The sequence below is a fragment of the Hemicordylus capensis genome, chromosome 5 (assembly GCF_027244095.1).
Source record: "Hemicordylus capensis ecotype Gifberg chromosome 5, rHemCap1.1.pri, whole genome shotgun sequence".
NCBI lineage: Eukaryota > Metazoa > Chordata > Lepidosauria > Squamata > Cordylidae > Hemicordylus > Hemicordylus capensis.
The window spans coordinates 193,127,568-193,145,922 of record NC_069661.1 but is presented as its reverse complement, the minus strand read 5'-3'; the positions used below and the strand labels follow the sequence as shown (position 1 = coordinate 193,145,922).

General features: G+C 43.1%; 1 protein-coding gene across 6 annotated transcripts in view; it reads left to right on the top strand.

Annotated features, from left to right (window-relative positions):
- The window catches only part of OSBPL8 (oxysterol binding protein like 8), a 121,733-nt gene that overhangs the window by 77,696 nt on the left and 25,682 nt on the right, over positions 1 to 18,355 (top strand). For all 6 annotated transcript variants that reach the window (XM_053253241.1, XM_053253243.1, XM_053253245.1 and 3 more), the window contains 4 exons: positions 2,257 to 2,482; positions 4,880 to 5,064; positions 7,414 to 7,495; positions 7,731 to 7,829. In XM_053253241.1, coding sequence (XP_053109216.1) covers positions 2,257 to 2,482; positions 4,880 to 5,064; positions 7,414 to 7,495; positions 7,731 to 7,829 — 592 coding nt within the window. The remainder of the gene's footprint in view (positions 1 to 2,256; positions 2,483 to 4,879; positions 5,065 to 7,413; positions 7,496 to 7,730; positions 7,830 to 18,355) is intronic.

Here is an 18,355-nt window from a genome sequence, read left to right as displayed (position 1 = left end):
ACACCAAACAGGAGGCAGGTTTATTCTCCTCTCTGTTCTCATGGAGGCTATAGCCCACCTCCAGCCTCAGCGGCAAGATGCCTCTAAATACCAGTTGCAGGGAAGTAGCAGTACTTCTGAGAGAGGGCATGCCCTCAACTCTTGCCAGTGGGCTTCTCTAGAGGCATCTGGTGGGCTACTGTGTGAAGCAGGGTGCTGGACTAGATGGGCCTTGGGCCTGATCCAGCAGGGCTGTTCTTATGAAGTTAAACTGTAATATAGCTTCACATAAGCTAGCTTCAGGCTTTTATGTCCCTTCCTCCACTTAGTCAATCTGATTCATTTAGTTATTTCCTGTTTAGCTTGAATATGTGGATGTGATTGTGCTCATGAATGTTTGTGAATGTATGCATGCTTGTGTAGACGTGTGTTAACTTCTACTTTTGGAAGAGACAGGCTTGATGGAGACTTTTTCCTAATCTTTGCACTTGCCATGAACCAGTGGACCCTACAAGTCTCTACTTAGGAACATAGGAAGCAGCCATATACTGAGTCAGACCATTGGTTTATCTAGCTCAGTATTATCTTCACAGACTAGCAGCAGCTTCTCCAATTTTTAAAGGGCCCTTGCAGGCTGGATGAAAGGCTTGGATGAACAGAACAAGTCTTGTTCCTCCCTCTGCCACTTTACCACCACCATGAATCAGGGGCGTAGCAAGGTTGGAGTGGGCCCAGAGACAAGATTTTAAAATTCCTCCCCCCGCCCCCACTGAAGCTCAGCTCATGAAGTTATGGTTATGTAAATTGTGGACAATGCAAGTCATTTAATGGTACTAGAAAAAGACATGATGTTCTGGTAGCTCCAGGTCTTAACACTCACATCAATTTCAGAGGATGAATACAACTGAAGGAAGCCCGGGTGGGTGCACGACTGGGGGAGTCAGTCATGTGACTTGCTTCTGGGGGGCCCCTCCAAGGCATTGTGCCCCCAAACAACTGTCTCCCCTTGCCCTATTATAGTTATGCCCCTGCCATGAATTATTGCTGATCTTATGCTTGTTGAACAGAATTTTTACTTATCACTTTGTAGTGCACGTAGGAGAGAACTTGCTAGATCACAAACGGTTAATAATCCTAATCCATGTCACCACCATGATTTGTATATGGATCAGGAAAAACAAAATGAACAGGGCTGGTGCCACAGCAGCAGTATGGGGAAGCTTTTCTCATTACTCCACATAATCACTTGAACACATCCTTAGATATAACAATCCATGTAAGAGAAGCAACAGCTTCCAAGTTGATCCCCTTAACTCCCATTAGGCTGGGTGTGATAACTATATGGGTGACTTAAAAATAGTAGGTTCTTTTACTTTCCTCTAATTAGAAACGTGGACAAAATTCTGATAGTGCCTGCCTTCTTTAAACTTAGTTTTGGAAATGAAATTACTGAAAAAAGATTAAATGCCTGCTACTTTGTGTGGGATTCTCAAGAAACCTAATTGCTGAAGTGAACAGTGAACATGCCTCAGGCTATGGAGCTAGTTAACTTGCAGGCAAAATGGTGATAACATTACTTATGAATGCAAACTCTTGAGATACTTACAGTCCACTTGAGTTCACTCAATTGTTCCAGTCAATGCAATTTCAGTAGCAACAAGCTTAGAGAGTGGTGATTGGCTGAGTTAGAACTGTGTCACAATGACCCTATTTACTAATGTCTTGAACTACTAAAAGCCACACACCATGATTACTGTAATCCAAAGGGAAATTATTGTACTGATTTCATTAAATGTACTTTGTTACTCACGCATTTAGGAAAAATGTTCTATTTTTTTTAATACCAAAGTTCATTCTCAGACCTTTTAGCTAAATCACTACCCATATGTGTAAGTAATTGTGTGTGTGTGTGTGTGTGTGTGTGTGTGTGCGCTGCATATTTATTCATGTAGATGCTAAAGTCATGGTGAGACATAAACAGATTATAAAATTTGAAAGTTAACTTACTTAAGTTAAAACTCAGGATGTGACCCAGTTAAATTAAAAAGCTTAAGTCCCACTAAGTTTAGTATCCTCAGATCTGTCTAATAAAATCAGTGGACTTAACAGTTGTTAAACTTGGCTTAATTTTGCCTGAAATTGAACTAAACTAAACGACAGCTTAGAAAGCAGTATGTAGTAGTAATCGCTACAGTTTCTGATTTCAGTAAGTTGTATTAAGTAAGGAACAAAAAACCACAGTGGAAAACCTGTTTCTGTCCTCTCTCTTCCTCTTAGGTTAAATGACGGTGAAATCGAAAGGCATAATTATAAAGATCCAGATATGTATTCTGATAAATCTGATAAAGAAAATGATCATGATCATGATGAGTCGGACAATGATGGCTTGGGAGAAAGTGACACTGACACATCGGAGCGACAGGATGATTCATACATTGACCCTGAACCTGATCCTGTCAAAGAAACCACTTACTTGGAAGAGGTTCATGAAGAACTTGGAGAGGTAAAAAAAAAGTGGTTTCTATACACAGTAGCTACCCTATTTCCAGTAATAGTTTGAAATATAAGCCATCCATTTATAGGTTTAACAGTAGCTGTTTGGAAGATCAGGAATGAACCCTGAGCTTGTGTAGGCCCCTTCCTTTCCTTGCACGCACAGCTTTGTGAATTAATTCCTGATGCTTAAACCATAGTTTGTCTGCAACCAGAGTTTGATCCTGCTTTGTGGGCCAACTGTGGTTTAATCAAACCAGGAATTAAAGGATTATGCTGCAGCTGGGAGTGGAGGGAGCATATGAGCACATGGGACTCATTATTGTCTGAGTGCAGCCAGTGTTGTCTTGACAAATTTGAATTGCAAAGGTGTGTTTACCTCTGTAACTCCACATTCTTTTTTCTGCTGTTCTTATTAGCTGATGGATAAGATGATTTTAGGATGCCTCTAAACATAAAGGGGCCCATAAAAGAACAGAAATAACTGTTAGAACCTAGCCAGGGAGATGTGGCAGGTGAGGCTGAGAGAGTTATAGAAAGTAGTTGATTGGAAATAAAAATGCTAACAGCTGAATCTGGCCTAGTGTAGACAGAGAAGATTTCTGGAAATGTTGAAGCCTGATGGGAGGGGGGAACCAAGCTTTTTCTATTGCAGGGGTATGCAACTTTTGCAAAAAGTTGAATTATAGACAAGACATAATTTTGTACCATATTTAAACTCCCTTTACTTGGTTAGACACAAAATGTACAAAATTATGTAGAGCTTGGCAGATAAGATTTGCCTTTTTAAATAATAAAACTAAGGTATGCCATGAGTATAAGAAACAATTACAAATATGTAGTGCTAGAGATCAAACTACAAGCTGCTGCAGCTTGAGAAATCTGGACATGTATTTGCCAGTTGGAAATTAAGGAAGGAGAGTTGAAAACCATAGTAAATAAAAGCTAACTTGTATTATATAAAATAAGAAAGCTTTCCTTAGCATTGTCTATTCTAGATGAGAAGGAGAATTAACTCAATTTTTGATCTTTCTCTGTTGTAATTATTTACAATAATATTGTTCCATTATTATTACAATAATGTCCTAAAAAGTAATCAGTAAAGGCAGTCATATTTAAGAGAACTGAAAGTAGTTTGAAGCATTGCATTCCGTCTAATGTTGAACACATTTCTCTTACTTGCTTATGCTCAAATCGGGTTTGAAGGTCTAGAAACAAATAATAAATCCTGTCTAAAACTTACTAGAGGCAACCAGAACCAGGGCCAAGTCAGGAGAACAGTTATCTCCATCATTCTCCAGATCAGAGAGTGAGGCAAGCAACAATTCAGAAGCAATAAAGGGCCCTAGATCTGTACCTTCTTCTAGTATCCTCTCTGAGGATGGAAATGCATCTGGAATGTGAGAGTTGTGAAATAATAGTTTAAAATCATGCTCTGTACAGTGTTCTCTCTAATTTTTTTCATCTGTATGCGAAATGAGTTTTGTTCTGGGCGGCAGTATCCAGGCAGTATGTGCGCACATGCAGTCAGAGTGGGGCCCTCCTGATTCAATCTGAGCAGGATCTAAAATTAACTGAGCGGACATCAGAAAATGTGTCCGTGTGCTCATATGCGCACGCCTTAAAGGGAACAGTGGCCCTGTAGAGCATTTCATGCATCTTTCTTAAAAATCACAATTGTGTTTTAGTTTACCCAACCTTCACAATTTTTCTGTCTTAGGGGGCGGTGGGGGGGGGGGAGAACCCAAAGGATTTTCCTATTGTTTAGGATTCCTCCCCCCCCCCCCCGGGCCTTCACATCTCTAGTCTGGAGCTATTTGACTTGAGCTGACCAACATGTGAATGGAGACTAATTTGGAACCACAAGTGGCAAGAACATGGCCAGATACAGTGATCAAGCCAAAAACAGAATATGTCTCTTGTGCTTGAGCTAGATGATGTAGTCTGTTGCAGACTACCTCTGAACTTCAGCCTGGTACTAGGATTTATGTAGACCACTTTTCCTAAGTGTGCATTTTGTGAATTGGATCAAGTTGTTCATTGACCCTTGTCCAAGCATGTTGGTGTTGTTTTTAAAAAAATCTGCAGTAGGAAGAAACTGTTCAATTTTGTTCCCCATTTCCAAGGTTGCATCAGTTGAAGTGCTGCTTCTAAAATACACAGTAGGTGGGTAAGGCAAGTGCAATAATGTGGGCTCAGAAACAGAGGAAGTAAAATTTGTCTGAACTTGACCTACACCAAAGAAGGGGAATGGCCGAAATAAATCATACATAGATATGGGCAAAGTATTGAGCTATTTTGCTCTAAACCCAGTCTTCTGCAAACATGGACCCTTGGAGCATGGGTCCATGGAAGAGTAAGTGTACCTTTTCTCTTCCGCCATTCACTGTTACTGTCTTTGTTGAAGGCAGGAGAAGCTGCTCAAACAGAAACTGTGTCAGAAGAGAACAAGAGTTTGATCTGGACCCTCTTAAAACAAGTACGCCCAGGAATGGACCTCTCCAAGGTGGTGCTACCTACATTTATTTTGGAAACTCGTTCATTCTTGGACAAACTGTCCGATTACTACTATCATGCTGACTTCTTATCTGAGTGAGTTTGATCTTATTTCTTAAACTAAATTCATTATAACAGTATTTTCTTGTTTAACATACTTGTGCAAGCTTTTCAAAAAGAGGTTGAATGATGGGTCAGTTTGCCCTCTGGTGGTGGACTTCCTTTGAGTAATGAAAAGAGACGGTCTCCCAATATGTCTCTTGTCTCTAGAATTCTTTGCCAAAGAAATCCCGATATTGTGAGAAAACATATGCCTAATGCTGAGCATATTCTTTGCAATGTCAAGCTTTCTGATATTCTTGGAGGAAATGGGGTGGACTTGCAGAGTATTGGGGAGGGAACAATTTGTGTATTTGAAGGGAGGGGAAGTAAGAGTACTGTGGAACAGGTACTGAAGGGTAACTGTTTTATTTCTTGTGTGTTTTCATGACTGCTAAAACCTTATTTTAAATAACAACCAGACTGTTTATACCTCTAATGAAGCCTCTGGATTTTGCTCTACTGCTTAGGAGGCCAAGTTTTTAATGGGGGTGGGGGGGTGGGGAATAGTAAATTCAAATCCTGCTTTTTAAAAAAAGTCCATAAATTGTCTTCTAAACTTAATGGTAGAGCTTTTATACATTGACTAGTTTTATCTGAGCAGCTGAAGGTAATGGAAGGATTTTGTGTAAAAGTATAAAGAAACTGGGAAGTATCTATAGAGGGTAAGCCATACCAAATGTGAGAACCAATAGAACTATGCATGCAACTGAGAATTGGGCATGTTTGACTGTACAAATAAAATACTGCTCTCATATTTAAGTAGGGTATTTGGCAACCCAATTTCTTAAGCTTTGTTTTTCTTAGTGGAGAATAGATGCACCATGTGTAGATTATGGTTAAATCCGGAATATTTGATGCATTTCTTGGATCTTCTCCATAGAAAAAGTTCTATTCATTAAGATAATGTTCATCTTAAGAAATGTTTTAATTGGTCTCAAATTTTAGCATAGATATAAGTAGCATAACTCATATATGCAAATCTGTCAATTTTTAATGTTGAATTAGTCACTGGGGCACACACATTCTTTTTTGTGGTATTTGTGCACACATAGGTTCTGCACTTGAGTAGACCAGACACTTTGTATAACTAAAGCCTAGGAGCTGGAACTTTCTCTCTCCTCAAAGCAAGATCCCCCGCCCTGTTGCACATGCTTTGGGGTGGGATAAACACCATCTTGCTTACTAATTTTTAATCATCATGTGAATGACATCATGGAAAACTCTGTAAAAGCAAAATTTGTAAGTCCTTCACCCTTCTTTTACTAGCTGAGACTTTGCTGTTCCCCCGCCCCTTAGATTTACCCACCTGTGTTTGTTTCATCTGGTTGTCTCTTCATTTCCCATCGCATGTGTCTATAACACAGCAGATCTTGCTTTTAAAAAATGCTGCAGGTCAGATGTGGCAGCAGGTGTCCCACTAGTAATAGATCCAGTTGTTGCCTTAGATTCATAATATTGATTCTTGTTCTCAGTTTCAAATGTTCACAGAGTAAGCATTCAGGTACAGTACTGCTCCTCCCACCTGTGAACTTCCCTGTGGGAGCACACTCTACAAGTCTCTGATACAGTGACTTCTGATACCTCTTGCATGAATCAGTCACCTCTGAGCTTGATCTCAGCTCATCTATGCCTCTCTGCATCAGCTGCCAAACCAGTTCCCCAGGTCTCGGGTCATAAGTCATCAGTGACTATAAAGCAACCCAATTTTTAGAAACAAGGACAAGACTTGGGATCCAACCTCTAGTTGTTAGTTGTGGCTGGTTGTGCAAAGTCAACCCAAAAATCTAACAAAAATAAATATTATTATCCAAATGAACTATATACCACATAAGTATATACTCAAGCATCTGCTTCCACAGTAGTTCTAGTAGCATTAGACGATGTAGCCCTGTTCAGATGTTATATTGGACACTTGTTACATCTGTGTACAGTGTACAACAGGTACACATGTTGAATGCAGGTACAGCAATACATTTCCTATCTCTACCATGCATTTGAGAGGCTTTGTACAATCAAGGTCATGTTTTCAAGTGGCACAGAGGGATTCCTGAAGGAAAGATAATCAGAAATCACCCCTTCCCTGGTGCATTTAGCCTGGAAGTTCTGTTAGTATGCTCCTGTCACTGCACTGGAATTTCCTTGCTCTAAATGTCAGCCAATATCTTTAAAACTAGGGTTTGGTTTAAATTTCCTGTGCATTTTCCAGCAGTGTGTCCAAAAATGAATGAAAGTTGAAGCTGTATATGGTAGGCTCAGTTGGTTAAAACAAAGATTAAAAGCTTCCATCTTCACCTTAATTTAATTTACATGACCAATCTGGAAATCGTTTTCTTCCTTTTTTAGAGCCGCCCTTGAAGAGAATGCTTACAACCGTATGAAACAAGTTGTGAAATGGTATTTGTCAGGATTCTACAAAAAGCCAAAGGTACTTTGCCCACACCTTTCGGTTTCATATTGTTTTGTTTTTTTAAGGTAATTTGGATTTCATTTTGAAATGAAAGCTGAAGTTTATCTTTTTATCCTAAGGAAAAAATGTCGCTTTAGGGGTCTCATTGTGGATCCCTGGGAATACTTTTGCATTGGAAATTATTAGCCCCTGGTTTTTAGAATTGGGATGTTGTATTTTCTGTGTGTTTAAAATTGTCTGTCCTTATCTTCAGGGACTTAAAAAACCCTACAATCCTATACTTGGTGAGACCTTCCGTTGCATGTGGATTCATCCAAAGACGAATAGCAAGACGTATTATATTGCGGAACAGGTATTACCAAAGATGTGAATTAAGTATTTTCAGTAGAAATGCTATTAGTTGTAAGCAAATCAAAAGATTGAACAAGGTCACCAAACTGAGAAGCCATCATAGTATCATAATATTTCCGGTTAGGATATGTGTTTCATTTTACTACTTTGACGTGGTCTCTGTCTTTTACACCAATGGGCTATGCTCCTGTGCAGAGACCTTGTCGGAACCTAACCAGCTCAATTATCCAGATTTAGGCAAGAACCCCGCCCCCAGCCACTATATGTGGCTGCGCCACTCCACATCCCTTCAGTCTCTGTTGTCCGCGCTTCAGTAGACAACGTGGAATCTTCGACTTGGCAACAAGTAGGACTATTCTTGAATCCTCTTGTTGGTTTTTCTCCTGTTTTCCCTGTTCATGCCTGTTGTTTTTCTTTACTTCATGCAGTAGTGTGTGTTTTTTTTGAAGTTCTTTTTTTTTTTTTTACACCACCACCCACCCCGCAGTCTTTGTTGGTTCTGATCCTAGCCAGGAAGTTTTCTATGCTGGGCACAAAGAACTTTAAGAAATGTGTTTGCTGTGGATCTAAGATCCCTTTCCCTGATATTAATACCGAATGTCTGGGAGAATCCCACATTGTCTAGACCTGTATTCATTGCCAGATGTTTACGAAGCAGGCTCAAAAGAATAGGGCTTCTCGCTTGCGCGCTGCCCTGTGGGATTTGACCCTCCGTTCTTCAGAGGCCTTGTTGTTAAAGCAGTTGTTTAAAATGGCTTCTTTGGTGCATTCAGAACGCTTGGACTCTGCTCCTCCGGTGCCAAAACTCCCAACTTAGGTACCAGTATCATCGACACCTGCCTCAGACCTATCCATGGTTTTGGCCCCTTCTGTGCTGCTGGAGGACATGCCTAAGTGCACTTTACCTTCAGTACCGGACCTCCCTTTGGTACTGCTGAAGAAGAAAAAGGAGCAGCCGATGCTAATTCTGCATCTGCCGGCAGGGCAACACCTTCTGCCTATCCCCAAGAAGAAGAAGCCCCCGCTAGTCTCTTCTTCAGAGGCTCTGTTGGTTAAGAAGCAGAAATTGGCGTCTTCGGGGCTTGGCTCAGCAGTTGTTGACCAGGTGTTGGAAAGCCTCCCAGCTATGGTACCGGTTCCTCCGATACCAAGTTCTACAGACCCTCGCCTTCCTACTAGTTTTCTGTTGGCTTCGATGCCTCCCAGCCAGACCCCTGACTGGAGGAGAGGAGAGCTGGTCTTGTGGTAGCAAGCATGACTTGTCCCCATAGCTAAGCAAGGTCTGCCCTGGTTGCATCTGAATAGGAGACTTGATGTGTGAGCACTGCAAGATATTCCCCTCAGGGGATGAAGCCGCTCTGGGAAGAGCAGAAGGTTCCAAGTTCCCTCCCTGGCTTCTCCGAGATAGGGCTGAGAGAGATTCCTGCCTGCAACCTTGGAGAAGCCGCTGCCAGTCTGTGAAGACAATACTGAGCTAGATAGACCAATGGTCTGACTCAGTATATGGCAGCTTCCTATGTACCTTCACGGGACAGGAACTCTCGGTAGCGGCCAACGAACGAAACTATGCTACATCAGACTATGAACCTTATTCGCTGGACAAACTTGCTGCGAATGCGACCTGGCTGCCTAGATGTCATTTGTCTCCCTTGCGCCGTGTGAAACAGCCCCTCCGCAGGTATCAGAGAGCGCATTGGGACTCGAAGGAACACTCCTCCAAGTACAGATACGGGAGAGATTGGGATTGATGTGGACCTTCATATGCTGATCGATACCGTGTCTCTGCACGAGCTTCCACATATGTAGAGGACAAACTCTCTACATGGGAACACTTGTACAGCTGGCCTCCGCTTTCCTGGCCAGAGGGCCACAGACCATGCACTTAGTGCAGCGTCTGTTAGGCCATATGACTGCCATGACATACATGCTTCCACATGCGCACCTTCGGATGCGCATCATTCAGAAATGGTTCCTGGATGTGTTCGATCCCCTTCGGGACTCCGCTCAGTTGGAGGGCATGCCTCCTCGAATGGTGTGGGAAGCCACGGCTTGGTGGGTCAAGATTAGTCATTTGGAGCTTGGCACTCCCTTCCAGGTCTCTCCTCCATGCTGGGTGATTACGACCAACATATTGGAGCTAGGATGGTAGTGCTCATTTAGGCGATTATCGCCTGATCGGCCATTGCACGTTGACAGAGGGGTCTGCACATCAATTACTAGGAACTGTTGGTCATATTCCATGCCCTAAGGGGCTTCTTACCCATAATTTCAGGTTGTTTGGTGACTGTTCAAACCGACAGTACGACCGTGAAAGCCTATATCAATCGGCAGGGAAGCACAACCTCGAGGAGCCTCCTGCTCCTTTCGTTAAACCTGTGGCATTGGTGTGTAGCACATGCAGTGACGCCTCATGCCGTCTACATCCAAGGGAACCTGAATGTCCAGGTGGACATGCTGAGCAGACTAAAAACAGTTTCCCACAAGTGGACTTTGAACCAGGGTGAACTCCTGGACACATTAGCAACGTGGGGTGCTCTGGTTCTGGATGTCTTTGCATCCAGACAATGCTCAGTGTGCCCTCTATTGTTCCAGGGGAGGGCTCTCTGGGCAATGCTTTCGTCCTGTCCTGGAAAGGCCCCCTCCTTTACCTGTTTCTGCCATTCCCCCCTCATACCAAAGGTTCTTTGCAAACTAGGGGTGACCGCTCTGGGTGCTCCATCCAGACATCCAGTCCCTGCACCTGACTGCCTGGAAGATCCTACCGACTTCCCAGTGAGACTCAGACATTCTGCTTGCGGCTAGAAAGCCCTCAACGAGGAAGTCGTATGGACATAAATGGACTCATTTCTGTACATTGGCTACTCAAATTGGGTTTGATGTTCTTAATCCATCTGTTCAAAATGTTTGTACCTATCTGTTATCTTTGGAAGAGTCTGGTTTGAAGCTCTTCTCTCTGAGTACATTTGGCGGCCATTGTGGCGCATTCGTCTGCCACTCGGATTTCCTGGTTCAAAGACCCACTGGTAAAGAGTTTTCTGAAGAGTTTATTGCATGTTTTACCGGATGACCCTGTTATGTCACCGGCTTGGGATTTGTCTGTGGTTCTAGTTGATTTGCTGCAACCGCCTTTTGAGCCTTTGGCTTGGATTGACACTCGTCTCCTGACATGGAAGGTTGCCTTCTTAGTGATGATCATCTCCGCTAGGAGAGTGATTGAACTGCGGGCCCTGAGGGTTGATCTGCCGTACCAGCAGTTTCATAAAGATAAGGTTGTACTCCGACCATATGTTCAATTCCTTCCAAAGGTAGTTTCTACCTTTCATCGTTCCCTACCACTCACCTTGTCTGTATTTTTTCAAAACCCTTCATCTGATGCAGAGCACAGGCTGCATCGTTTGGATGTTCGGAGGGCATTGTCCTTCTATGTCCAGAGGTCAGCAGAGTGGAGGAAAACTCCTTCTCTGTTTGTTCTGTATGATGGGCCTCGCAACGGCTTGCAAGTTTCTGCTCAATCCTTGTCTAGGTGGATTGTTTCTACTATTGAACTTTGCTACAATTTGGCACATAAATAATTGCCTGCGACCATTAAGGCACACTCAGTTTGGTCCATGGCAGCCTCTGTTGCCTTTGATTGTGTGGTCCCTTTGGACACTGTCTGTCAAGCAGCTACTTGGGCTTCGCCCCATTCCTTTATTCATCATTATGCCATTGATGCCAGGGCACGGAATGATGCTAGGTTTGGCAGGACTGTCCTGCAGTCTATTTTCAGTTGATGCACTTTGCTTCTTTGAAATAAATACTTCTTACAGAGTGCATCCTTGTTTCTGTTTGTTCCCTCCACCTTGGGTGCTAGCTTGTTATGTGCCCATTGGTGTAAAAGACGGAGACCATGTCGAAGAACTACAGGTTGCTTACCTGTAACGTTGGTTCTTCTAGTGGTCATCTGTCCTTTTACATGCCCTCCCATCCTCCCCACTGGGTCTACTGAAGGCGGACTCCATGACTGAAGGGATGTGGAGTGGCGCAGCCTAAATCAGGAAAATTGAGCTTGTTAGGTTCCAACAAGGTCTCTGTGCAGGCGCATAGCCCATTGGTGTAAAAGGACAGATGACCACTAGAAGAACCAAAGTTACAGGTAAGTAACCTGTGTAGTTATCCTGTCCTATTTCAGGGGCTTCAGGTGAGTTATAGCGATCATTATTTTAATCTTGGGGGACTTTTTGATATGGAACAGAAAACATGAAAAAGAGCAGTTGCTAAGAATATTCAGCTTGCCCCAGAATCTTACCCCATCTACCCACGATGCAGAAAGGTTTCCTTTAGTGCAGAAATATAGCTATAGGGCTAATTACCTCCCCCCACCCCACACAGCCAGTTACTAGCTGCATATTGCAGGTGGAACGTGTTGCATACTGAAGTTACATTCTCACATGGATGTCTGTTGGGATCATCTCATGAGTAAATGTATATAGAATTCATCAAACATGCTTTCCCAAGAAACTTCACTGTGCAAGCTGGTCCTATCCCATTACTGGTGGCACAGATTTAACAGACCTCATTTGTGGCATTGTGGACATTGAACTGTTAGCACTACCTTTCAGCAAATTTTATGTTTATGAAGACTTGGGATGAATGGCAGGTTGTTGGTTCAGATGGGTTCCGTTTTTCTAAATCCGGGCTCTAAAGATTGTCTTATTTAAGTTGACTTATGAGTAGGTCGTGTTCACTTCCTGGGGAATCTGCTCCTTCTGAGTATGAAAAAGAAGTGGTTTCCAAACTTCCATTATCAGCATGAGGCTTGTGGCCAGAAGTGACATACATTTGCACTAAGTTCTTGTACTACTTTGCATGATACAACTAGTGCTTATCTATCATCATCACCCCCATTTTTTTGCTGCCCCTTTTGCCGGTGGTGAAAGATGCACACACAAAAGCTCTGTGAAATGTGGTGGAGGGACACGCAGCTTCCCCACCTATCTTGTCTTTCACCTAAAATTCTGTGTGTTTTTTGTGGTGGCATCAGCAGTGTTGCTGCCCTTCCCAGTAGCTGGCTGCTGCTAACCACCATTTTTCCTCCTCCAGAATGACACTGCATTGTGACATAGTGTAATCTCCTGTTGTATTCCAGGCAGTGAAATGGCAGCAGTCAAGACAACAGCAGCTCTTGAGCTGCTAGAATTGCTGCTGCCACCTACAGAGGTGCAGCATTTTCTCTGAAAAAGACAGCTCAGTAAACTGCCCCACCCTACAAAAGCTCTGATTGAATGAACTCCATGAACTGATTGGGATTCAGCTTGTCTCTCAGAACTCGATCATCCCACAACTCTTATTTAAATTGAATATTGTCAGCACACATTACAACCCAAGTGTAAAAAAATGGAAATGGGATTCCTTGCAGTTCCCTTTTCTTCTTCCTGCACATGGAAGATACGGATAGAGTGGTTTGGCCACAGCCACTGATATGAGCTGCTGAAGCTGTCTCATGTGCTGGATGCAACTCTCTATCTTTTGCATGCAGTCCCTCTCAAAAATAGATTTCTCTAGTCTGTTGCCAGATGCAACTTGCTACAAGTAAGGTTTACACTTCCAAACTCTGGTTGGTACAGTTTTTATTCTGAAGCACTAATTCAGTGTTAAGCAAGTACTTTTTTTAACAAGCATTCAGCAGGAGTTGCTTAAGTAATAGGCATGTATTTAAAAGCCGTTTTGAAACACACACCCAAATAAAACTAAATTAAAAATCAAAATCCAATTCAAGGTTCACCAAGCTTTTTAATACAGTACTGTGTTGCAGTATAATAAGAGGATCGAGTATTTCTTTATGAATGTAGGTTCTTGTAAAATTTATTTATTTTACATTTTATATCCCACTCTTCCTTGAAGGAGCCCAGAGCGCTGTACTACATACTTAGATTTCTCCTCACAACAAACCTGTGAAGTAGGTTAGGCTACTAGGTTTAGTAGGTTACTTAATTGTTTAAGTAGCTAGTCAAAGTAATACTAGGTTCTGTCTTTCAGAGGAAAACTGAGTGCCTAATAATTACAGTGATTTTCAAGGTAGTCCAGGGTCCATTTTGGAAGACCACATAAAACTAAACAAGGGGAGTAGCTCTGAATTGGTTTTGGTATCTTGATATATGTCCAATATATGCAACTGGTTGTTTTAACAGGAATTTTAAATAAAGGGCTAATTCAAGGCCAAAGTAACAAGCAATTATTAAAGAAAAAATTTAGCTCAGTCCAGGCATAAAACTGGAGCCAGAAATGGAGAGGTGGGTTAAGCACATGTGTATTGTAACAAAGTGCAATCTATGACTATTACTTTTTAAATAATGAAGTAATTTTCTAGCCAAATACTTAGCATTTGGAAGTTTCTAATAAATCCTGCAGCTTAATTATGCTGATGACATATGTTTAATCAATACTAATTTGGTGTGTGTAATTTACCATATATTCCATTAAACAGAGCAGTCACTTAAATCAATGTGAACTTTCAGTTAGATCTGGATTGAGATGCGTAAGAATGGGTACTATGCCTGTGCAGGACCCTTGCGGAAGAATGCCACAGCCCTTTGAGGTGACTGAGCCCCACCTCCACGCCCACAGCATGCTATTTAAAGGCGGGCTGGACGCCATGTTCTTCAGTTCTTTTCTGACTGCCATTGCATTTAGTCCTTAGGCTGTTGCTCCTCATCGGTAAAAGTTCTTCATAAGAGTTAATCTGTTTAAAAGGGGGTGGGGGGACCTGGACTGTTTATCTCTGTATTTAATTTGGAACGGCTTCTGGACTTTGTTGGCATTATTTTGACTTAGGAACAGACTTGGACTACGATTTTGGATATCCCTAAAATGGATGAGGAAAAACGGAGTTTCAAGAGGTGCACGGGCTGTAATGCCAAGCTTCCCTTGAAAGATCTCCATGATCTGTGTCTAATCTGCTCAGGAGAGGAGCACAGTGTCTCGGCTTGTAAAGTATGCTTGTCATTCTCTAAGCAGACATGGAAAAATCAAGCTTTGAGCCTTCATTCTGCCTTTTATGATGAGATGTTTAGCCGCTCTGTTAAAGGCCTTAAGGTGTTAAGCACCAGGCGAACCTCGCTGTACGGCTTCAACATCAACTTCCTTGAAACTGTCAAAACCTTCGATGTCGATCATGACCTTGACCACTTTCAAAAGTTCAAAATCTCCTTCGAAGTTGATTCCTGCTTCGACACCAGGGCATTCAAGGTCGAAAGACAAATGATCAAAATCAGAAGCTAATTCATCTCCTACATGCCCTAAGAAGTCTAGGACAGTAGACTTGATGAAGGAAAGGACATTGTCCCCATCCAATCTACTAAGAACGAAATCCTCAACTACCAGTGTTGAGACTGACTGCCACTGCTCGTCATCAAGGACCTCAAAGTTGAGGGAGGAGACGCAGGCAACAAAAGAACCTCTCAATGTCAATCGCTCTTTGACACCGAGGGCCCGCTCCCTATCTCCAGAGCCCACATTGGCCAACTCCTCAGCTCAGTCGACACCACCTGATTGATGTCAGGAGTCTCCATAGGTATCTATGTACCTTCCATCGACAACAAGTGCACAAATTCTGATATCAACCTTAAATACACCTGTACTGTCAGCATCGAGATTGGTGACTCCACGATGCCAAGCCCTGATACAAACATAAAGTGAAGAAGAAGACAGGGACGTGAATTTGGATCCCACCACTGCCCACACCTTGCTTTCTATACTAGACTCTTAATTCAAGCACTCCTTCGGCATCCATATTTAAAGAAGGGAGGTGCTACTAAAGAATCAGTTACAGCTTAATCATTCGAACAGTGTATTTCTCCACCATGTGCTCTATTTGCAGCCCATTTCGCAGGCCCCTCTTCCTGGCACTTGTGTGACTTCTTGCATTCGGCGACCATGGGAACGGCACTCGCATCTGTAACCGAGAACCAGGTATCCTGGTTTTCCTTATGATTTGCAAGAGGACCAACCCTGGAGATCCTCACAATCAAAGTCTTACCTACCACTGGCATCTGCTGTGACTCCTATTTGCACTGTGCAAACCCTGGCTGGTGGTGATGGTCCGGCCCTACCGGTTAAACCTACTGTACAACGTTTTTCAGTTCCTATACAGACAGTTGCCTGGCCACCTGTGAAATGCTTGGTTGATGCAGCCACACAGACTGTTTTCAAGAACGTGGATATTGGAACACAAACACTACCTGTTTCCGTGCCACGTGAAAAAGCTACCGTTGAGACACAGATGTACGTACCACCTTCAGACTCACTCACCATCTGATTATCATGGTTCCTCTGACTTCGAGTCCAATCCTGATGATATGGAAGACGTGGCTGATCCTTCTGCTGATGTACCTCTAACTATGCATGTCTCGCCTAATGAGGAAATGAAGGCATATCATCATCACGTCAGAGAGATGGCAGCTGCTCCAGGGCTCAATCTCAAGTCAGAACTGACCACTGTAGATGATCCTGTTTATAACTTCATGATAAAATCTCATCATCTCAGCCTGTAGCTCTCCCAGTACTCCCAGTCATTTTCAGGGCTGCTAAATGTGCATGAGAGGTGATCCATACTTCAACCCCCACCTTTAAGCATCTAGAAAGCTTATATCTGATTCAGGAGAAAAACAATGAGTACCTCCTAAAGCATCCTGCCCAATTCCCTGGTAATCGACTGCGTCACCTCCTCTTTGAAGAAAGGTCATCACCATACTAAACCTGCGGACAAGGAGGGGAAAGAAATTGACATTTTGGGGAGGAAAATCCACCTCGTGCCTGTCCATTAATAGCAATAGCAATAGCACTTACATTTATATACCGCTCTATAGCCGGAGCTCTCTAAGCGGTTTACAATGATTTAGCATATTGCCCCCAACATTCTGGGTACTCATTTTACCGACCTCGGAAGGATGGAAGGCTGAGTCAACCTTGAGCCCCTGGTCAGGATCGAACTTGTAACCTTCTGGTTACAGGGCAGCAGTTTTACCACTGCACCACCAGGGGCTCTGGTGAAGATTGCAAACTATTCAGCTTGCACACAGCTAGATATAACCATGGCTTATGGGAGGCTCTTCAGAATGATTTGGACATACTCTCCCTGGAGGAATTTAAGAGAACATTCTGACAGTCACTGAATAAATCAGCGGCACTTACTCGCCAACAGTTGAGTGCTACCAAATACCTGGCCAAGTCAGGATCATGTTCCTTGACAACTGCAATCTCTCTGAGGAGACACTCCTGGCTTCGCTCCACTAACCATCAGGGTGACATGAAAGGAAAAAAATGAGGGCTTGCCTTTGATGGTAAGGGCCTCTTCAGTGAGGACACAGACTCCACTATGGAGCGAATGAAAAAGTCAGTTTGCTGCAAAAACTTTCATCTCCTCAACTTCAACCTCTTCCTACAGCTCCAAATATCGCTTTTATGCAAGACAGAAACCTGCTTTCAGACAGCAAGAGTGCTGTGACTTAGGAAACAATATCATCCTTACCATAAGCGTACTTATCAGAGCAAAGGGAACTCTAATCAGTCCCAGCATATAAAGCAAGTAGAGCCTCAAAAGCATCTTTGAGGTTCAGGACTACCTGCTTTCACCACTACACTCCTCTTCCTTCCTGCCACCAGGTGTGTTAACATCTTGGCATGTGAAGGACAACACCAGTGTCATGAAACCTATACCTTTACCAGCGTCCAACACCAAGCTGGTACGCCATGCCCCTTGTGTGGGACCACATAACATCGGACTGCTGAGTCCTGAAGACGATAACTTTAGGATACGACATAGAATTCAAGATGACCCCCAAGTTTTCAGGAATGCGGTTCACTCAATCTTCCCAAGCATTACTGGAAAAAGTGAAGGATCTGTTAACAAAGGTTGCTATCGCCCCGGTGCAGTGGGTACACAGGCAGGAGGGTTTTTACTCCTGCTTCTTTGTGATCTCAAAGAGGGATGGTGGGATTCGGCCCATCATGGATCTATGCCACCTGAACAAATCGGTCCATTTGCAAAAATTCCGCATGATAGCATTGCAAACCCAGGCCCAAATAACAACAGGACACGCGTAGTTGGAAAAACCTAGCACCACTTTATTTAACATTTACAAAGCTTGCAACGAGGAATCATAACTAAAGTGCAGGTATCCCCTATGTGGGTCAATCTCATAGGAGGTATGCCCACAGGAGTGCAAAGGACCAGGCTTTGATTTGGCTCGGTACCCAGTCTGAACCTCTTATCTACCATGAGGTTACCCTTGTCGAGGGGATGCATGCCAGCCCCCCTCAACCCAGGTCGCGAGGCACTGAGATGCGTTCACTGGCATGCATCTGAGTGGGAGCGGATCCAGCCTGAGAGTCACGAGATCACCAAGCCTTTCTCCATATTCCCACTCAACATAACGGTCTTCCAGCCCAACACCAATGTCAATTAACCTACCCTGACCCGCATTCATCCTCAAAGTGACCAATTAATCCCAGGGACTGCCTTAACAAAATCAGTGAGAAGTAGGCGAA